At 35.6% G+C, this 21515-nt stretch overlaps 1 protein-coding gene across 4 annotated transcripts in view; it reads left to right on the top strand.

The window, feature by feature from the left end:
• The window catches only part of GPC5 (glypican 5), a 1399440-nt gene that overhangs the window by 689496 nt on the left and 688429 nt on the right, over nt 1–21515 (top strand). Inside the window, exon 8 of one of the 4 annotated variants that reach the window (XM_032314681.1) lies at nt 18909–19021. The exons of the other annotated variants lie outside the window; for them this stretch is intronic. Coding sequence (XP_032170572.1) covers nt 18909–18997 — 89 coding nt within the window. The 3' untranslated portion in view covers nt 18998–19021. The remainder of the gene's footprint in view (nt 1–18908; nt 19022–21515) is intronic. 4 annotated transcript variants of the gene reach the window in all.

Genomic DNA, 21515 nt, shown 5'->3' with positions numbered 1-21515 from the left:
GTTTTCATCACCGATGGTATCAAATAATTTAACAAATGTTTAGCTCTTAAAACTGATGGCTGTCAGTTTTCAAATGATAGCTGATGTGTTTCTTATAAAAAGCAGCCACGTATACTGTGCAGTGTTTAGTCTTGGGAAACTGAAAACACTTCCTTATTTCAGTAAGATGATTTAAAAATCCTAATCTTCTAGAAACTTTTTTTTTTTTATTGCATTGAATTTGGCTCATTTGTGTAGGTGTGATTATTTCACTAGTAACCTGGAATTACAGGATATAAATGGCTTTGAATCTTCATTTTGCCTCACCTCTGACACTCACCCTCCTTTCAAGGTTGCTAATTGATCGCAGGTTCTTGACGCCAGTGGAGAAAAAGAAGTTCTGTTCTTTTAGTCAGGCAAAGCAAACCTACTGACACTATCATCAATACTTTTTCAACTACTTGACTATTCTTCTAATATCCCCAAATTCTGATAGTTTCAAATGAAAAACAACCCAGAATGCCACTAAAACACAGCTGTCAAAAAACCATTTCATGTATAGTTTTAGAATAATAGCACTGCTTGCAATTCTCATGTGATAATATAATTTGAGTTTCCATTTTCAAAAACAAAGACTATATAACCTGTGACCAAATTCATGTTGATACGGTGGTTTACTCTGGTAACTCAGACAAAATGAATTTGACCATAAGTTGATTCAGATACAATACATTCAGGAATAGTAGGGTGATTTTCAGTCTTCCGATGGCCTGAGATAACTTCTATTGTCGTAGTCACGTTGCTCCTATAACATTATATCGTGTGTTTAGCAGTATTGTGTGTGTGTGTGTGTGTGTGTGTTTAGCAGTCTTAAAGATAATTTTAACTGAGTAGCTGTAAGTGACAACAAAGATCGCTAAATGTGTATTCAGATGTCTTTTGTCCTGTGGTGCTATCAGAATGCCTCCGCAGAAGGTTCATTGTGTGGCTCCTTCAGGACGGCCAGCCGTTAGTTTCTTATTTCATGAGTGTCTCTTCCTCTTCTCTTTTGTGGGTTTTCATTGTCAACCCAAATGCTAAGAATTTGAAGAATCCAGGACTCAGTTCTCAAACCTTTTGTCATCTCTGTTCTCAATGATTCCATGTTCCACAAACTGCCAACCACGCCCTAAGAAGAGTAGGGGTGTGTTACCAGCCATTGACAGCACCCTCCAGTTTATGAAGCTTTCCCCTCTGTGTTATCTCAGGAGGTAAGCTTATGAATACTAGAAGTATTCAACATAATGGAGATTAATTTGGAAGCAGAAGAGTAATACACTGAAATATAAAGTTACTAGATCTGGAAAGAAATTTCGGTTCACCTTCTGTTGCCAAAAGTAAATAGTTTGTATTGGCTTTGGACTTGTCACTTAGTAATTAACCTTAGAGCAACTTCTAACAAATGCATCTACAGCATGGTACTAACAGTGACCTTGGAAGAGAATACTGTATTCCATGTGCATGGTAAAATGAAAATAATATGTTGTTAACCACTGAAGACTAAAGGTTGCTGATTTATTTAGTAATGCAGGATTATAGAGTGAGTGAAAATTGTTGGCTTCCTCAAACTTATTTTCACCGTAAATCACCTTTATTTCAAAATCTCGGGCAGAGAGGTCAGGGAGAATTAAAAAAAAAAATTATAAGTGGCATTTTTCTTAGAAAATGCAATCTTTATTTTTCTTGCCAGAATTACTAACACTATGTAATTATTCATTTTGTAGAAATTATTTTATATTATCTGCTGATGATTTTTCTTTCCAATATAAAATGTGTCAAACAGATCATGCAAGCATGTATTTGTCTACATTAATAATAGTTCCAAAGGGGGCACATGGATGCCTCAGTCAGTTAAGTGTCCAACTCATGATTTCTTTTTTTTTTTTTTTTTAATTTTATTTATTTATTTGACAGGCAGAGATCACAAGTAGGCAGAGAGGCAGGCAGAGAGAGAGGAAGAAGCAGGCTTTCTGCTGAGCAGAGAGCCCGATGTGGGGCTCGATCCCAGGACCCTGGGATCATGACCTGAGCCGAAGGCAGCGGCTTTAACCCACTGAGCCACCCAGGCGCCCCAACCAACTCATGATTTCTGCACAGGTCATGATCTCAGGTTCATGGGAATCGAGCCCCGCATGGGACTCCATGCTCAGCACAAAGTCAACTTAATATTCTGCTTGAGATTCTGCTTGAGATTCCCTCTGCCCCCTCCCCTTCTCTTTTTCTCTCAAATAAATAAATGATCTTTAAAAAAAGTAGTTCCAAAAGAATAATAGTTCCAAATAAGCATATTAAAAGTATGTATATTCTTTCTAACATTAACGTGTCACCAAATTCAGTTAAAATAAAATGTACTTGGTTTACTTTGCAAAGTGAGATAAATAGCCCTTTAATAAATTATCCTCCACCTAAGAAAGTTTACTGAAAATAACTAAAGAGCTTATGTGTTTACTTTATTCAGTGACGCTAAAAATTAATCTTCTTTATAAGGTTACTTAGATTCAAATGTTTGTGACACAGTGAAAATAATCTTGAAAAATGACTGTACACTCTAATGTATATTTTACAGTGCTTGATACTGAAGGATCATGATAACTTCATAAAAAAAATTTACAAAGAAACCCTTCCTGATTCTGTCCAATGTTCAAAATTATAAACACTTTGAAATTGTCACCTACTACAGTTTCTACACTGCTGATGAAAATTATACTAAAAAGAAATGAAATTGGTATCTAAGATAAATATATTTTAATTAAATGGTGATCACTACGAATATTATTCTGATTATACACTTTCATTTTGGCTTCTAAATAAATTGGGCCTCATCCTGGCTGCTTGCTATTTTGTTAACAAGATTTGGTAATGGAATCTGGATACCTCATGAATCATCTAAAATCATCGTTCATTCTCTTGAAAAGTTATATATTGCCTTCATGGATCTAAATAATAGAATTGAAGTAAGAGGCTCATCCTTGAATACCCATGGAATGATTTCCATTGCTTTAGCTTAGACACAGAACTGATGTTAAACCGCTGAGGGGAAAAGGGAAGACTTATCAATTACAGCTTGTGAAGCCTCCTAGCGCGCATCCCAGATCAACCCTATCCTGCAAATCTTGTAACCAAATATCTGTCGTGCCAGAGGACATTGAACAAAGAAGTTGTGGTCTCTTTGAACTAGCACAATGCGGAATATGACTGTGTGACCAATAGAGAAAGTACAGAATGAACATTTAAGAAAATATTACTGGATACATTTTACCATGGCTTACCTAATTAATATAAAGAACAGAGCATGTGACCTGAGCCCAGAAATTTTATATGATACAGGGATTCTGAAGGGCGTTCATTACTTACATGCTTCTACTTGATGCTGTTCCTGCTTGTCTAAGGACCATTCCTTCTCTAAGGAACAACAATGCATGCCTTGTTTATTACATACCTTATTTATTAGTATCTCTAAGTCTCTATTAAAGTAGCATGAACTCTTACAATATACCATCTACATTTCTATATTAGCATACCAAGGCAGCATCATACATGGAGGCATTAGGGACTATAACAATTAGATGTAAAATGGCTTATTCTATGTGGTTTTTGGTTATCAGCCTGTCTTATTGCTTTTAGCCATGGGTTTACTTCCTACACCAAAGGAGAACCACCTCTGTCTTTTCTCAGGGTCTGAAGCCTTCCATTTTGGAACAGTGCCTCTGGTTTATCAGCAGAAATGTTGCAATTTTAACTCTACCAGTTTGTGACGAGCACTGAAGAAATATCTTGTACAATCCCCTGAATCATGTTAAATTCCAACAGAGATAAATCAACGTTTTATGTGAACTAAGAGAAAGGAGAGAGACTATCTAAATGGGGCAATCAGAAAATACTGCATAGAGGAGACAGGAAAAGAGCTATCTGAAAAAAGAAATTGATGGCGATGTTTATGAGAAAATGGCATTTGGGAGGTTGGATGCATGATTTAGTTTCGGCTCTTGACAACAGGGAGGAAGATGGTATCTTTTGAAGAGCATGTGTGGTGAACAAGGATTGGGGGTTTGTGAGGAGAAGGGAAATAAGGAGCAGGCTCAGGAGGAGTGACATTATTCAAATGGCTTGAAAAAATTGTTGGAAGTGGAAAAATGTGGATTGAAAATGTTACAGTGGATTCTGAATTCAAGAGTAAATACATTGTATTTAATTTGCTGGGCAAAGAGGAATGATGACAGGTTTTTCTGTGTGGTCATTTATTATAAAGATTTTATTTATTTCAGAGAGAGCACACATGTGGGGGGGAAGGCCAGAGGGAGAGGGAGACCAGCAAACTCCCCACTGAGCGTGCAGCCTGATGCGGGGCTTGATCCCAGGACCCTGAGATCATGACCTGAGCCAAAGGCAGACACTTAACCCACTGAGCTACCCAGGCGCCTTGAGTGTACAGTTACTTTTACTAGTAAAACAGTGAACTGATAAAAAAAATAGAAGTGTAAACAAAGTGTGTATTACACAAGTAATTTGCCACTTAGCTTACACAGGAAATTGTTCTATGCCTAAACTTCCTTAAGATGGGGATAATGCTAGTACTCTGCAAGAAACATCCCTGTGAAAATTAAATTACCTAATCCATATAGAGCATTACAAGAGTCACCAATCCATCCCCGCCCACCTAAACAAAAGAGTTGTTGAGTAAAATATATACAAAGATTTTCTTAAATGTTTCCATGAACAGCAAGAAAGAAAAGAATATTCCATACAACCCAATGAAGTCATAACCATAATATAGAGATAACTGTAGATATATAGATTTAGAAGAAAATCTGTAATTTTACACATATACTCATATATGCACAGTTTAAGGAAAATAATAAAATGAATTTGTTCTACCAGTCTAATAGTTAGAATATTTCCATATCTTTGTGTTCCTCTTTCTGAACACATTCCACTCTGACAGTTTACCATGATCATAAATTATGTAAAAATCATTGCCTTTTCCTCTTTTTAGAGTTGTAAGCATCAAGGTATGCATTCAGAAACAATATATTGCTGGGTTTTGCACTTTATACAAATGGAATCATGTAGTTTTTGTTGTTAGGTGGTGAGCTTCTTTCTCTTAAATGTTACAGTTTTGAAGTTTATCCATATTGATGGGTTTCAATGTATCCATTTAGTTTGCCAAGGTATAGTATTCTAAGTTATGGATACATACACCCATTTGTTTATTCTATAGTTTGTGGATATTGGAGTTGATTTCAGTGTTTGGATATTGTGAATTTTATTCCTATAAACCATCTTGAACACCTCTCTCCATACACATGTACAAGAGCCTCTGCAGTATATACCTGGAAGTATCGTGACAATGTCTCAAAGCAAAGCATGCATATGTTAAGGGTTACTAGGAAATGTTACACCGCTTCACAGGGTGATTGTGTCAAATTTATATTCTTACTGGCAATAAATCAGAGTTCGTTATTATTTATTGATCCCCATTTTTACAAACACTTTTTTCCCCTATTTTTACTACTTTGTATATTGGTCCAAAGAATGGAAGTGGAACAGTATGTTATCCTATATTAATGTCTATCACCATGATAATTCATTGAATTGTACTTTTTTTCATAGGTATATAAAATTCCTTATATACTTACTCATCTGAAATTTCTTGTCTATTGTTTTCCCTATTCTTTAGTGTTCTTTATCTTCTTTCTCAGGTACTCTCAGGACAGAGGTCAACTTCAGTGATCTAATTATCTATTTTAATTATGATCTTCAGGAAAGGCAGGATAGGTTCTTGAGTATTTCTTTTTATTTAATTTGTACCCTCCCTGTCTTTCTCAGAAGGTGACCAACTATTTTTAAGAACATTGCAAAATCAGATTTAAAAACATTTGTGATTCTTATTGAAGTCCAGATTGCCCCACATTTTGCCAACTGGCCCTTCTCTGATTTGGCTCTTGAGTTTTTTTGACGTGATCCTTAAAGTCTTTGCCAGTTTCACTGTATGGCGTAAGAAAATATTCCAAATGTAGTTTATTCATTATCTGTCACGACATGGAATCAGCCATTTTTACATGACCCTTGGTTTGTTTTCATAAGAATCAGTATTTTTAAGTCCACAATCTAGGCACAAGACATGATTCTTTTTTTTTTTTAATGATACTTTTTTTTTATTAAGTTATGTTAGTCACCTTACAGTACCTCATTAGTTTTTGATGCTGTGCTCCATGATACATTGTTTGTGTAGAACACCCCGTGCTCCATGCAATCCATGCCCTCCTTAATACCCATCACTAGACTCACCCAGCCTCCCATCCCGCTCCCTTCTAAAACCCTCAGTTTGCTTCCTGTGGAAAGAGCTGAAATGCTCTTCATGAATGAGTGGATAATGAGACATGGCCCATACATACAATGGAATATTACTCAGCCATCAGAAAGAATGAATACCTAACTTTCTCATCAACATGGATGAGATGGGACTGGAGGAGATTATACTGACGAAATAAGTCAAACAGAATTATCATGTGGTTTCACTTATTTGTGGAACATAAGGAATATCATGGAGGACATTAAGAGAAGGAAGGGAAAAATGAAGGTAGGGAAATCGGAGAAGGAAACGAACCATGAAAGACTGTGGGCTCCAGTAAACAAGACAACATTCTTAAAGACACAGGTGATAATAGGAAAAACAAAAACAAAAACAAAAACAAAAACCCTCATACTCATTTGTTTTACTCTGCATTAGATGTATCACATTATCATAAAAATACTAAAACTGCCCCTACTAATTATGATTAATAAACTGAGTTATAATTTTGCCCATTTTATTCATATTCTAATCCCATTTTATGGTTATTATATATATAATATATATATTATATATAATATATATATGAAATATATATATATATTTCAAACAACCCAATGCAGAGGTATATAGATTGTTATATTGTTATATTGTTATATTGGTATATAGATTGTTATATAGATTGTATATAGAGGTATATAGATTGTTATATTGTTATATTGGTATATAGATTGTTATATAGATTGTATATAGAGGTATATAGATTATTCCTTAGTAAGAATATAAAATAGATAAATAGATTAGATAGAGCGATGGATAGATAGACAGAGATATCATTAGGTCACCACTATATCTGCACACTTAATTTATTCTTCCAGTAATTACATTTGTAATGCTCACTACGAGTTCTTCTGTCAAAGTCTCTCTAATACATTTCTTAAGCAGGACTTCTAAAGACTATTTCACAAATTCTTACTTGGTGATAAGAGTTTCTGACCCTTTTACATGAAAGTCAATTTTTCTAGATAGAACAATGTTGGATTACATTTTCTTTCCTTGCGTTTCTTCAATATGCACTGATTGCTGTTCTGAAAAAAAAAGCATTGCTGGCAAATATCTTGACAATCTAATTTTCTACCCTTGATAAACCACATATTATATTTTTACCCTCTCAGTGCCCAGTGCCTTGTTTTCATTAAGGCACAGTAATTTTGCTAGAATATAGCTTTGTGTTGGTAGTTCTGAGTTGACATTCTTGGTGACATAACATATCTTTTAAATAAGTAATATCAAATATTTGAGCAGATAATTTTAAGTTATAGTTTTAAGTAATTATTCTGTTCCATTGTTCTGATTTCCTTTTCTTTAAGAAGACCTATTAGACTTTTGTTGAATTGTATTTGCTTATCAGTAGGTACATTCTTCAATAGTTTTGGTCTGTTTTTAAATGTATCTTTCATTTTAAATATCTGCCTTTTTCACTTCCTATTTCCATTAAGGTATTACTAGTGGTGTTCTTCGCTCTTACATTCCTAGATTCTATTTTAAATGATATTTTTCTTTCTTTTTTTCTTTTTCTCAAAATCTCTAACCTCATTTCTGAATTTCTTTAAATCTGGTTTATGTTCTTTTTTCTTTTTAAGATTTATTTGACAGACAGAGATCACAAGTAGGCAGAGAAGCAGGCAGAGAGAGAGGAAGGGAAGCAGGCTCCCTGCTGAGCGAGACCCGATGTGGGGCTCGATCCCAGGACCCTGAAACCATGACCTGAACCGAAGGCAGAGGCTTAACCCAATGAGCCACCCAGGTGCCCCCTGGTTTATGTTCTTATTTGGTGTTTTATATTCTTTCCTTAATGTCTTTTAGCTTGTTTTGAAAATGATGTGTTAAATTTTTGGTCTGATTTCTGAGCATGTCCTTCTGGTGTGCTTTCACTGTAGAGATAATAGCAGAATACTATTTTTGTTATAATAACTGTATAGGATTTGACCTTAATCATTTTCTGATGCTTATCTTTATAGGAATTTAAATTTTCTAAATTTTTAAAAGGAGGCATGTTTCAGGTAGATTTACTAAATTAAACGAGTTCCCAATCCTATTGTTTTCACGCAGCGTTAAAAAAAATATGGTGACTTCTTTTCTGGGAAACTCTGGCTCTGTCCCTTCCCCTACATATACTCATATCCTCTCTTTCCTGACTCTCTATTGATCTTGTCTCAGTAATTCCTGATTCCACTTCCAGCAGTTTCTCTTCTTTATGGACCCCCAAATAGTAGGAAAGTGTTGCCAGATGATATTGGAGTCAGAGCCTCCAGCCCGGCAGCCTTATATTATCTTTCACTATTAGAGTGGGGAAAACGGCTCCCAATTCTCTGCTGTCTTTCAAACTGATTCCCAGTGCATAACAGTTGGCTATTTTGCATTCTTTTGTTTTCTGGTCTGTAACATGTTGTGTTGCTTCCCACTGCTTTCTTCTGCAGACATGCTGACAGCAATAGGTTTCGTGACTATTGCTAGTATATCCTCATGCATTTGCATGTTGAACTTCATGAGGGTAATTTCATGAGTTGGGTTGTCAAATAGTATATGATTTTGACTTTGCTCTCTAATTGTTTTGTGTGGATCTAGGAGTTTCCAAAGACAATGCTGCAGCGGTGCTGCAAAGGTATCTTCCCTGAATCTCCCAGATCATTTCGAGTTTTAAAGAAAGTGGTAATGATCTCGTTTATCTTCAATTGTGGACCTTGACATAATACATGTGTGTGCATACAGACATACATAGGTTTTTCACGTATGTGAAAAACAACTGCATTTTTCAAATTTATGTGTCACCAGTAGTCTATTTATAATAGCAATTTTTTTTTTTAAATAAATGCTCTAAGAAAAAGGAGGTTGGAGATTTTGAGTCAGGAGGAAGTCTGTTCAGTTTACCTAAGCTGAGGGGATCTTTCTTGGCTGTGTCTATGTGCATTTTACTGACTGCTGAAGTGGAACATCACTTTTATTATTATTATTATTATTATTATTATTGGTTATTGCTTTTTTGCAAATTGCCTCTCTTCCTTTTCCTATTTTATTAGTAGATCAATTTGAGGTATCTCATGATTTACCTAATATTTTACCAGTATGAGTCATAAGAAATTGCCTTGCTCTTTCTAGTGTGTATGTTTTTAAAATATATGTATATTACCTTTATAAATTTAAGGTGCTCAAAGTCTAGAAGGGAGACAGATATGTACGGAAATAAGCTGAATTGTAAAAATATAAGAAAAAATGGAAAAATATGAGACAAAGAGGGCATGTAATAGGGAGAAAAATAAATTTCACATTTATTTATTTAGCCAGGAATAACATCCTAAAAGTTACATCTGTCCTAATGTCCATTGAGGATCAAAATGGTCAGATGGGATGAAATTCATTCCAGACAGAGCGTTTACAAAAGCACAAATGTGTCAGATATCAGAATGTGTTCATGATGTGCTTGATCTTCCTGAAAGACTGTTTTTGAGGAGGGATAAGAAGATAAGAGGCTAGCAAAATAATCAGCAGTCTCTGTAATGTAGGACAATATAAAATGCCTTCTTTTTTTTTTCCGTTTTTATTTCTCTAAGAAATAATTATTTTACTCAACCACAAAGAATTGCAAGGGAAAATCCATATATTGAAGGCCCAGTGTCCAAACAATGTCACAAATTCCAGTGATAGTCATGCAACAGTTAGACCTAGATTGCGCAGTCAGTGAGCCTCAAACTAAACATGTCAAATTTTCACCCAAATCTGTGTTTTAATCTTCCACATTTGGTGGACACACTACCACTTATATCCTATCAAGTCTGAGATTCAGGAGTTGGCCAAGATTCCTCTGCTTCCTTCACTCCCCACAGTTAGAAAGTCCCGTTGTCTTTACCTGCTCAATTTCTCTTAAATATAGTCTTTTTCCTAATCCTATTGCTATTTTCTTAACTTAGGTCCTCCCCATCTCTTGCCTGAACTGTTTTTATAATGCATAATGGTCTCTTTGCTTCTATTTTTCCCATGTCTGCCCTGCTGTTAAAGTAATATTTTTAAACTGACAGTCTGGTGCTTTGCTGAGATACGGTACCCCAAGCCACCATGAAGTCATATTAGGCAGAGAATTGGTCTTCTAAGAAGAAGCAGCTTTTTCAGTATTGGAAGCTTATGAACAAACAATAGCTTTTAATTATTTGTTGTTTCAGACAGCCAATTTCATTTTTTCTTAGGATACCCTGTCCCTGTTGCTTTCCACCAGATTAAACACTTTTATTGTCTCCCATTTCCCAGTGAAATGAGTGGTGGTGCACAATTGTTCTGTCTTTCCTAAGACCCAGACTTCACAAATGTAAGAAGACTGTTATGGCTATTGTGCTGGTCTTTTACCTGTTGTATCTCTGCTCCAGACCACCCTTCTAAAAATTGTTCTGTGATTATGCCAACTACATTTTCTAAACTCTCAACTAAATTCCCAAGTTACATGAGGTCTATAAATTATGTTTCCCAAATTATCTTGCCAGCCAGTGTCCTGTTACTTTTCTGCCAATGGAAGATACTAAAAGGGGCTCTTAAGAAGGGGGAAGAAAACTTCCTTGCTATTTCCAGTTCTTGTCAGCATTTAGTCCACACCAGAGTGTCATTCCCGGGCCTCCAGACACTTTTAGCACTTATGGAGGCAGCTGTGTTTTAGCCTTTGAAGCTACCTGTGCCAGCCGCCTTTGCTGCTACTGAGAATCTGATCCCAGCATTGTGGTGCCCCAGTAGAGGTTTGAATGTGATTCAGGAAGCGTTAGACTTCCCTTGTCCATCCTGAGAAGTAAACTCGTCTTTCAAGTCTCTCAATTCTGGATATCCTATCTCTTTCTTTCCTTCAACCCTAAGAGTGAGAGCTACTCTTTATAATTACTAATATCTATGGTCTTCAACATCTTGTTTTGTTCTACTAATCTTTAAATATCTATACTTCAATTTCTTGTGTTATATTAACTCTAAAATAGCTAGAATAATCCCTGGGGTTTTTTTTGCTTGTTTTTTTGGACTGGACCATGTCTGATACAGCTGGTATTAATTGTATAGAGTTAGAATCAGGATAATATAATTATTATCTGAGAACCGGTTAGACTTCCCTGTTGTGTTCAAGGGGATAAAACCATCACTGTGTACTGTACGGGCTAACACCTGTTTTACATTTCCTCTCAAGTCCCAGAGGAAAACAATCATGTAGAAAATGGGAAGAAATAATCCATTCATGCTTGGACATGTTGAAAAGACAATAAGAGGAAGTAGATGTCTTCTGGGTGAGAAAACCCTGGGGGAATCATGAGCCTTTGTTTAAATGTGGTGTTGTGCTTGATCAGCCTGAGTTGATTTGAAACTCTAAGCGCTGGTGAAACCACCTTGTAAAACTGTCTCTGAGGACAACTTCTGGGACTATTGGGTTTGGGTCTTCCATTGGAGCCAACTGTATAGGGCTTGGAAAGTTGAGGCAGGGCAATTAAGATATACATGCATAAACATTAGCGAATGGGACTGGCAATTCCAAGGTACCAAACGTTGGTTCTTAAAAACAAATTCCAATTCTCTTTCTTTTACTATTATTAATTTCAGGTCTTCCTAGATTTGGAGTATTTGAATTAACTCTCTAAGATACAGTCAAGGACTTCTTCAATGTATTTATATGTATTTAGCAGATACATATTTCTTTTTAAAAATTTAATGATTTATTTTAGAGAAAGAACAAGTAGAGGGAGGAGCAGAGGCGGAGGGAATAAGCAGACATCATGCTGAGCCCTGAACCCCACGTGGCCAGACCCCCAACCCTGAAATCATGACCTGAGCTGAAATGAGGCACAATCAACTGACTGAGCCACCCAGAAGCCCTGTTGCACCAAAACTTTTATTAGCTCCTATGCCCCCTCCCCAAGAATATGGTTTTGTGTATGAGTCACATTAACTCTAATAGGTTGTAAGATCTTGAGGACAAGGCAGGCAAAACCTATAAAAAGGTGTTTTTTATAGGTATCTTTCCACATATCACAGCACTATCTTTGATCATGGAGTATACAATTTCCATCAGAATTGTCTCCATGCTGGTTTAAAATGCAGACTATAGAATTCTACCCCCAAATATTGAATCAGCAGTTCCATGGGTAAAGCCTGAAATTTATATTTAGCAGGCATAATAAATAATAATTATTCCCAATAAAGCTTGAGAACAACTGCCTCACAGTCCTTACAACAATGCCTCCAAACATGTGACATTTAATGAATGTGTTCTGAATTGCATGAATGGATATGAGTATAATCTAGGTGTCTCTGAGACACATCTTAATTAACATTAAAACCCAGGTTTTTTTAAATGAATTAAAAATATTGACATTAATTTTAGTCAAGAATATTAACTGGATACCAAAACGAATATAAATATGTTCACACTCAAAGGATCATAGCTGTTAAATATAGAATACATTTGGTAAGCATAGTTTTCTTTGACGAGTATCAGTATTTGTGAATTATATGAATAACTTTCTTCACACAGTAGAGACCTGACTGAGGAGTTTTTGCATTAGTTTAGTGTGGTATTTTGAGGGAAAATTAATAAGTCAAAAGTAATTATTTGAGTGCTAATTGTTGAATTAGAGTGTAAAACACCAAACTTAAGAGTGTAATTTTCTAGATTAATGTGTAATGTCTCAATTTTGGAAGAAATGCATTAATACAGTATTGCTTGGGGTATTTTTTTTTTTTTGGTTTATTATGGTCAGCTTCCTCTAATTTCCTTATACGCTAATTTTTAAAAATATAAATAGTAAATGTTTATTTATTAAGTAATATTTATTTTTATTTATTAAGTAATAAATATATAATTATTTCTAGTTCTTGATATAATTTTGCAAAATAATATAGATTTTGTATCATAACATTTCTCAGAGAAATTATTGTTAGTTTTACCTTTATGATGAAACTACATTTGATGGAATCTTGTTTTTTTTCCTGAAATCTAAATTACATGATGGAACTCATAGTGGAATAACATGACACTAATTTAATTCAAATTTTGAACTCCAAATTAAATTTGTATCACTAATTGTTTCTTCTTTATAACTCCCAACCCATAAAACCAAATGTTAACCCCTTAGCTCTCAATCCGTCTGTCCACTCACTTATTCATTCAACGAATACTTACTTGGGACTTATTCTGTGCTAGTCACTATGCAAATTTCTGCCCCTGGGGAATACAGATGAGTAATCATGAAATTACTTGCAGTATGAAGAATTTTATTTGTGGTAAAACAGATCTTACAAGAGCATAAAGAAAAAATGTCTTTCGCCATCTTAGGGATTACTGAAAGTTTTCTCAAAGGAATTGGAATATAATCTAATGTTGAAGAAACAGTTATTAATAGGGTTATAAATAGCCAGGAGAATAATTACTACAGGATGAGGAAGCAGGAGCCGAAATGTGATAACGGGGAAAAGCTGAGCTTTGTTAGAAAACTGCGTGGAGTCCCAGAATGCTGCAATGTACAATGTAGCCTGGGGATTGGCATAAACTAACTCATGAATCACTTACCCATAATATGCTATGCCAAAAATCAGTTCATTGATCAGTTTGCACTCTAGCAAGAGCTCTGTAATTGCAGTGTTAAAAATGCATCTGGAGAGAGATGTTAATGCAGTAGAGGCATGATATGTTGATGACATAAATGAAAGTCAAATATTTTTTTTCTTGTGATGATTTCTCCACTGCTTCAGGTGAACTTGGTCACTACTTTATCTGCTAATTTAAAGCTTCATATGTATTTATTTTGTTACATTGGTTTACTCTTTTATGTTTTATTTCTTCTTAGACCAAAAGTTTCTAAAAATGGTACCCATGTCCATCTTTATATCCTTGGAATTACATATAGTGCATGAGGAAAGATGTTCAGAAAATCTTTGTAGAGTTAATGTAGGAGTATGAGTATGAAAAGTATTTTGAAGTCATCATGGGGAGTATAGTCATATAAAGCCATACAAGAATAAAATGGGAGTAGAAATAACAAGAGTTATGGAAAGAAATGGGAAAGTTACACTGTAGGTGATCAAAATTAACTGAGTTTTCCTACTGAATATTTTTCCTATTTCATTTCCTCAAGATGGAGATCACCCAGGGTACTATCCTACACTTTGTAGGGGTTATTATATTTCAGAAGCTGTCAGTGTCTTTGAAGATGACTTGTCACTGCACAATGTTCCTAAATGTAAGTTCCACAAAACATGCTCAAAGATCAGTGAACAATGGCAAGGATAGTAAGAAGAGTAAAAATGTTCTATTTCAAAGGTGAAGTTTACGTACACAAATAAATGTATTCTTACTATATGGTCGAGGAATCGCACTCCTCCATAGTTATTCAAAAGAATTGAAGATCTGCAACCACACAAAAACCTGTAATTGTATGTTCTTAAAAGCTTTATTAATAACAGCCAAAACTGGGAAGCAGCCAAGATATCCTTCAGCAGGCATAAACTGTGGTTCATCTGGAAAATGGAATATTATTCAATGCTAAAAAGAAAAGAGCTATTAAGCAGTGAAAAGACATGGAGACACATTACGTTCATATTACTGAGTGAAAGAAGCTAATCTGAAAAGGCTGCGTACTCCATGACTCCAACTATGTGGGATGTACAATAAGCAAAATTATAGAGACAGTAGAAAGGTCAGGGTTTAGGCAGAGGGAGGGAAAATCTGATGGGGCACAGAGGGGTTTTAGAGCAGTGAAAATACTGTGCATGATACCAAAAGGATGGAAACGTGTCATTATACATTTGTCTCAACAACAGAATGTATAATACCAAGAGTGAACGCTGGTGGAAACTATGGATTTGGGGTGATAATACTGTGTCAGTCTGTGTAGGTCCATCAGTCATCTCAAGTGTGCCCATCTCGTGGGGGATGTTCATAATGGGGGAGTTTTTGGGGGAGGGGCAGAGCTTGTGCACAATCCTTATATTTTCTGCCCAATATTGCTGTGGAAGTAAAACTGCTCAAAAGAATAACGTCTGGGGGTGACTGGGTGGCTCAGTGGGTTAAAGCCTCTGCCTTCGGCTCAGGTCATGATCTCAGGGTCCTGGGATTAAGCCCCACATCAGGCTCTCTGCTCAGTGGGGAGCCTGTTTCTTCCTCTCTTCTGCCTGCCTCTTTGCCTACTTGTGATCTTCGTCTGTTCAAATAAATAAATAAAATCTTTAAAAAAAAAAAAGTCTGTTAGTTATAAAAAGGTCACCTTTGTTGTTTACAAAATGCAAATATAAAATATGAAAATGGATATTTTAGAATTTCAATAGTGACAATAATAATTCTTCATAGATAACTGACATCATAAAAACAATAGCTAATATTTATTTAGTGATACTCAATGAAAGAGCCCAGCTCTATTCTGGGTATTTTCTATGTATTAACTTATTTAAACTTAAAACTCTTTATGTGATAGGTATTGTTGGTTTTTTTCCGGTTTGGCAGCAGTACTGGAGTTGTTTGGCCAGGGTCACAGTCGTTTCAGGTTAGCATGCAGCTAACATGCTGCTGCGGAGCCAAAGTCAGAGCCAGGCAACAGCACTTCAACAAGAATAACAGAACAGCCTCAGCATATTGTGCATGAGAAACTCCATGCCATCTTTTTAAATATTTTCAGAATCTTTTTGTTTATATGGGTGAAATTGAAAATCACCAAAAAGAATAGAGGTATCTTTGGAAAGGACATTTCTAAATGTTGGTCCAAATGCCTGAAGAAACAAATTAAGAACCAGTGTTCATTTATATGCTTCCTATACAGCAAGGATTTATTCTGTGGTACTTTTGAAAGGACCACAAATGCATGGGACTTTACAGTTAGTGACAAGCTTTATGGAGAAGGTATGCTGGACAATATAGGAACTAACATTAGTTTTAATTATGGTTCTCTCACTGATGTCCAGGGACCTTGAATCAATCTTGGATCTCATTTGCTTACCATATAAAAACAAAGGATTTGGACAAGATGTTCCTGAATTCCATATTATCTTTCAAATTCTATGTCTCAGAGAAGGGCATATTTTAAAATATTGGTCATTACTTAGAAATGTCTTAGGTATAATTGATTTTGTTGGAAGTCCTTCTTACTAGGATAAAACGCCCCAGATAAGAACCTTCAGAGAAGCTCTCATTGTCAAGCAGAGTTAGGTTTATTAATTTGCAGCTTCAGCTAGACAGTGCACCGAAAGGACTGCGAGACGGCTCAACAAGAGAGCATTGTGATGGACTATTTATAGCTTTGTGATTGTGATGGGCCATTTATAGCTTCACACAGGTTTTTCTGAGGAGGAACTTGAAAGAAGAGATCAGCCCTAGATTGGCTTTGGTCATGAGGGGAGGGCTCTTTAACACGGGGTATCACAGTTGTTTGGGGGCAGGAGGTGAGAGAAATCAAACTTGGGAAATCACTGGTTAAAAAAAAAAGCAAGACTCCCTTGTGTGATCTTGGCCATTTTCCATTAGAAACATTGTTTAAGTTCTGTTAGGACCATCACAGTCTACTCTTGACCCAAAATGGTGCAAATAAAACAAGGTAGCTGAGATACACATACACACAGGCCTGAATAATGACATTTCCTTCTATAGTGATTATCAGAATTCTTGATGGGAAAGTAATGTGTATACAGTTATTTTTTTTTTCCCATAGTAAAATATACGGTTTGTGTTCTGTGAAAACATCTTATATCCAGGACCATACAGTATTGACTAATCTATTAAAGAGGTGAATTTAATTCAAGGTATACCACTGAGAAATAATAATAATTCATTGTAACCCGGTAGATGCTATCAGGGGATATTCCGTGATCAGTATTACATTACTTAAATGTTCGTCATTGTCCTGGCATTGACGTGGAGAGAGAGAAGTTTCTCTGGTAACACAATTTTCTATATGGTTGTTAACATTAAGGAGAAAAAGGACCCAAATTACAAATGATATAAAAATTCAAATACCATAGTGCTCTCAGATGCGATGAGTAAGAGCAATGCAAGTGACTAAAAGCAAGAAATAGCCTTTGAGAGAAAGAGATGGAGAAAGGGGAACAGTAGTAACAATGCATGAAGATAGGTTATGCACATGATATTTGCTGTTTTTCCCTTCTTTTGAATAAACTAAATGGGTTTAAGAGCAATAGGAATTAGGGCTAAGAACAGAGGAAAATAAATTTTGACTTTAAAGACTTTGACCTACGGAAATAGATTTGGAGGGCAGATGAAGCATTTCTTTCCTTGGGTTGAGTGGAGGACTAAACCAGACAGCTGTGTAACCTGTATTTGATGGACTCAGCCCTGCCTGTGGACACAAGGGCTTCCAGATCCCATGCCGCTGCCATCTGAATCATGTGGATTACCAGAGCCCCAAGCATTTTGGAAAAGGTCAACTGTTTTAAATTGACTTCTTAGCTCAATTTAATATTATTCATTTTAGTTCAACTTCAGCTTTTACTGTCAATTAGGATAACAGCCAACAGGAAAAAAAAAAGAAAGAAAGAAAAAAAGACACTTCCGGTCTCAAACAGGAAGGCTTGTACTTGAAAGTGGCACGTCATTAGGTAGATCCAAGAAAGAGGTCAAACCTGGGGTGATTCTCTAATCTCCCAGTGTGTGATAAGGGCAAAGAGTAGGGTAGTTGTCAGCTGGTTCTGGTCAAGTCTGATGGAATGGATTTGTGTTTGCAGGGTGGCTATATTTTCTTCTCTCCAGGCATGGTCCTGAGAAGTTGCTGCTATTTCCAACAAGGGAGACTGCATTTCTAGATGGGGACTTTCTCCTGGGTCAAGGGTGAGAAATAGTCAAGTTCCCTAGAAGAATTTCCAAATGACCTTCCCTCTTAGGTGTCTTAAGTATCTATTTTTAAAGCATCTATTTCACCTCAATAATGTTTAAATATCTTTGAAGCTCAAAAATTCACATTCTTCCATGATGCATTTCCTTTATATAGGAAATCTTTCATTTAGTTATAGACTTTTATGTCAAAAATAGTATTCGAAGAAATTACTAAAAGAGAGCAAAAAGGGAAATCATTAAGATCAAACACTGGTACTTTGAAGATGAAAAGTATACACCCTTAAATATAGAATAAACTTTGAATTTCTTACCTTTTGTTCTGTATTAAGCTGAAGTTTTTGTCTGTATCCTTTTTTTTTTTTTTTTTTTCTTGTGGGATGTCAAGAGACATATAGAATTCAGTCTGCCTTCTAAGGGTATTTTTGCCCAGGAAGCAGTTATATATAAAACTTAGATCAAGTCATCTGGTGATAGTTACAAAGAAAAGGAGCAGATTCATTTCATAATTTGAAATAACATACTTGTCATTAGTGGAAAAATTAAAAGCTTCTTATTAAGAAGTACATTATATTTACTTACTTAGTTTAGGCTATGGACATATGGCAATCTGCTACCTGAGTGTTTATTTTTCAACATTTTTGTTGTCTTACAAACACGATTGGAGGCATTTTTCCTTAATATAAGATAGTCCTTTTTAAATGTAAGTTTTAGTAATATGTTTCTCTGGCATTTATTCTTATGTCATAGTCAACATCATGAAATATTACAATGGAGATAACATCAAGAGAAATTTTTCAAATAAATCTTCCACCATAGGACTATTTCCAGGAAAATGATTGAGCGACTACTTATATTTAAAGGTATCTGTGAAAGTTCTTCTGTTTTGAATTTCTAATGCCGTACAAAAAATTCATGCATAAATGGTGGGGCTGAGTATTAATTTCAGGATGTTATCAAAGATTTGTATTCTGATGATGGTAATTATATTTCTTTTAAGACTTCCTATATCCACAAAACAAGATTTTTCTATTAATACAGAATATTTAACTACCAACTTTTCCATAAGTTTACATGTCAGTTTCTGTCAGAAGCAGTTGTTTTCCAAAACCAGAGTTAGCACTGTCTACTGGTGAATTGTATTGCTCTATTTTCCTTAGATGTCAGATAAGAGAAAATGGGATACACATGTAGCAGGAGAGACAACAGTGAAAACTTTCAAATTATAAAACTTAAGAAATATTTTTAAGTCATTTAACCTTAATTTTTTTTAAAAAAAGATGTACTTATTTATTTATTTAAGAGACACAGTACATAAGCACTCTGTGCCCACCTCTGAAGGGGCAGAGGGAGAGGGAGAAGGAGAGAAGCAGACTCCCTGCTGAACGTGAAGCCCAAGACAGGACTCCACCTCAGGACCCTAAGATCACTAGAGCAGAAATCAAGAGTTGGATGCTTAAACAACTAAGCCACCCAGCCACCCCTCACCTCATCTTAATTTTGGAGCCTTATTATAATATGGCAAATTGCTTTTATGATCGCTTCCCAAGTCAGTTGCCCCTTACGCAGTAAGTATATAGAAGCTACTGCACACATGTCATTCTTCTCAAATCTTTTACCATGATGCTAATTCTTTATTATCCCATCAGATGGGAACTTCCTCAGATTTGTTCCACAAAATATTTTTACCTGACTCCATTCCTACTCTTTCTCTTCCTCTTTCCCTTTTGCTAGACAATAGATGTGCCCTATCTCCAGTCTAGGACCACTTCCGTGTAGTGTATACTCTCTCCAGCTGCTTCTCAGAGACCTTGCTTTATAGATCTATCTATCTTCATTCAAGCTTCATTCAAACTTCCCTTCTGATAGGTCCCACCTTTAAAAAAAGGTTGGTGGTTTTCAAGCTTCTTCTATTAAAAAATGGTAAATGCTTTTCTTACACACATATATATCTATAGATAGATATATATCACATTCACCTTCCTAAACCCATAATCCCCTCAACTGCCCTTTATAGTTCTCTTCCTGTCACCCCCCAGACTTCTTGAAATAGTGGTCTATATTCAGAGATTACTGTTCCTAAACAGTTTACCTCTCAATCTAAAGAGGTAAATCTACTACAGTCACGATCCTCTGATAGTCTCTGCTCAATTTTGTTTAATTTGTCCACTTCGAATTGTCAAGGTCAGTCTTCTCTTTTTTGCATTATGTTTTCCTTTGGCCATTTACTTTAGTTACTGTTTGGGGTTCCTATTAGATCTTCTAACTTTTTCACTTTGTGTTTTTCCTGAGTGATATCATCCTCTTTGATGGGTGGGTAATTGACACCTATACATTTCCAACCCTACGAGTTCTTCTGAAATTCAAACATGTATAATTCACCACATCCGTCACTGAGCTTTTTCTGTATGACTTCCACCCTGAAACCCGCCCTCTATCTTAATGGCTATTACCATCATTAACTCAGTTTTACAAGGGAGTTGTCTTGAGCCTCCAGTTTTGGGTTTCTTGTCCCATCTACTCCCAAAGCTTCCCATCGCTGTAGGACCGATTAACAAGATTCAAAATGTCAGTTCACTTATTTGTACCTGTAATAGATAATAAAGTCTGTGTATTTCTAGTTAATATGTAGTATTGCCAGCTCTTAGATACATGGCAATTTAAAAAATATTCCTCAGTGAATGGAAGAACAGATAGATGGGGAGATGCATGGATGGAAGGAAGGAAGGAAGGAGCTTGTGTGTGAATTTGGAAGAACTGAATTTCCAATTTAAAATAGTGGGATCCAGTCAAGTTGTGCCATCATACTAATGTACGTGGAGAAAATGACCCTAAAGGAGAATATGAAAATCACAGCCGTATAGGAATCATTAGGGTATGAGTTCTGAAATGAAGAACTTACATAGGTTTGTAAAACCAAAGGATGGTTCACAGGATTGAAAATAGCAAACAAAACATAACCTTTGAATTGACTCTTAGCTGAAACTTTAAATTCAGTTTTGGGAGATCTGAGAAGTAGAATCAATTTTGACTAGGGGGAAAAATAATATGGTAAAAAATAAGGGAGGATGTCTCTTCGTAGATGTGAAATTTTTCATACACTTTATAGTCATAATAAATTTTATGTCTCCCTTGTTCGTCTAATGCTTCTTTCATTTAACTGACATGTCACCTTGAAAATATTTTCTGAAAAGGAGGAGACTTTTATAAAAAGATGGCTCTTTTCATTACTTAAAAGGGATATTATCCTGTATGTTGTTTGAAAAGGTTTGCTCCATGCTATTTTAGTTCCATTGAAACCTAAAATGTGCAACATGATATCTGAAACTAATTTTTCCACTTTCAAGAGTGTAATGC

The sequence above is a fragment of the Mustela erminea genome, chromosome 15 (assembly GCF_009829155.1).
Source record: "Mustela erminea isolate mMusErm1 chromosome 15, mMusErm1.Pri, whole genome shotgun sequence".
NCBI classification, from domain to species: Eukaryota; Metazoa; Chordata; class Mammalia; order Carnivora; family Mustelidae; genus Mustela; species Mustela erminea.
The sequence above is the reverse complement of the archived record's forward strand: the minus strand, read 5'-3'. Positions and strand labels throughout refer to the sequence as shown.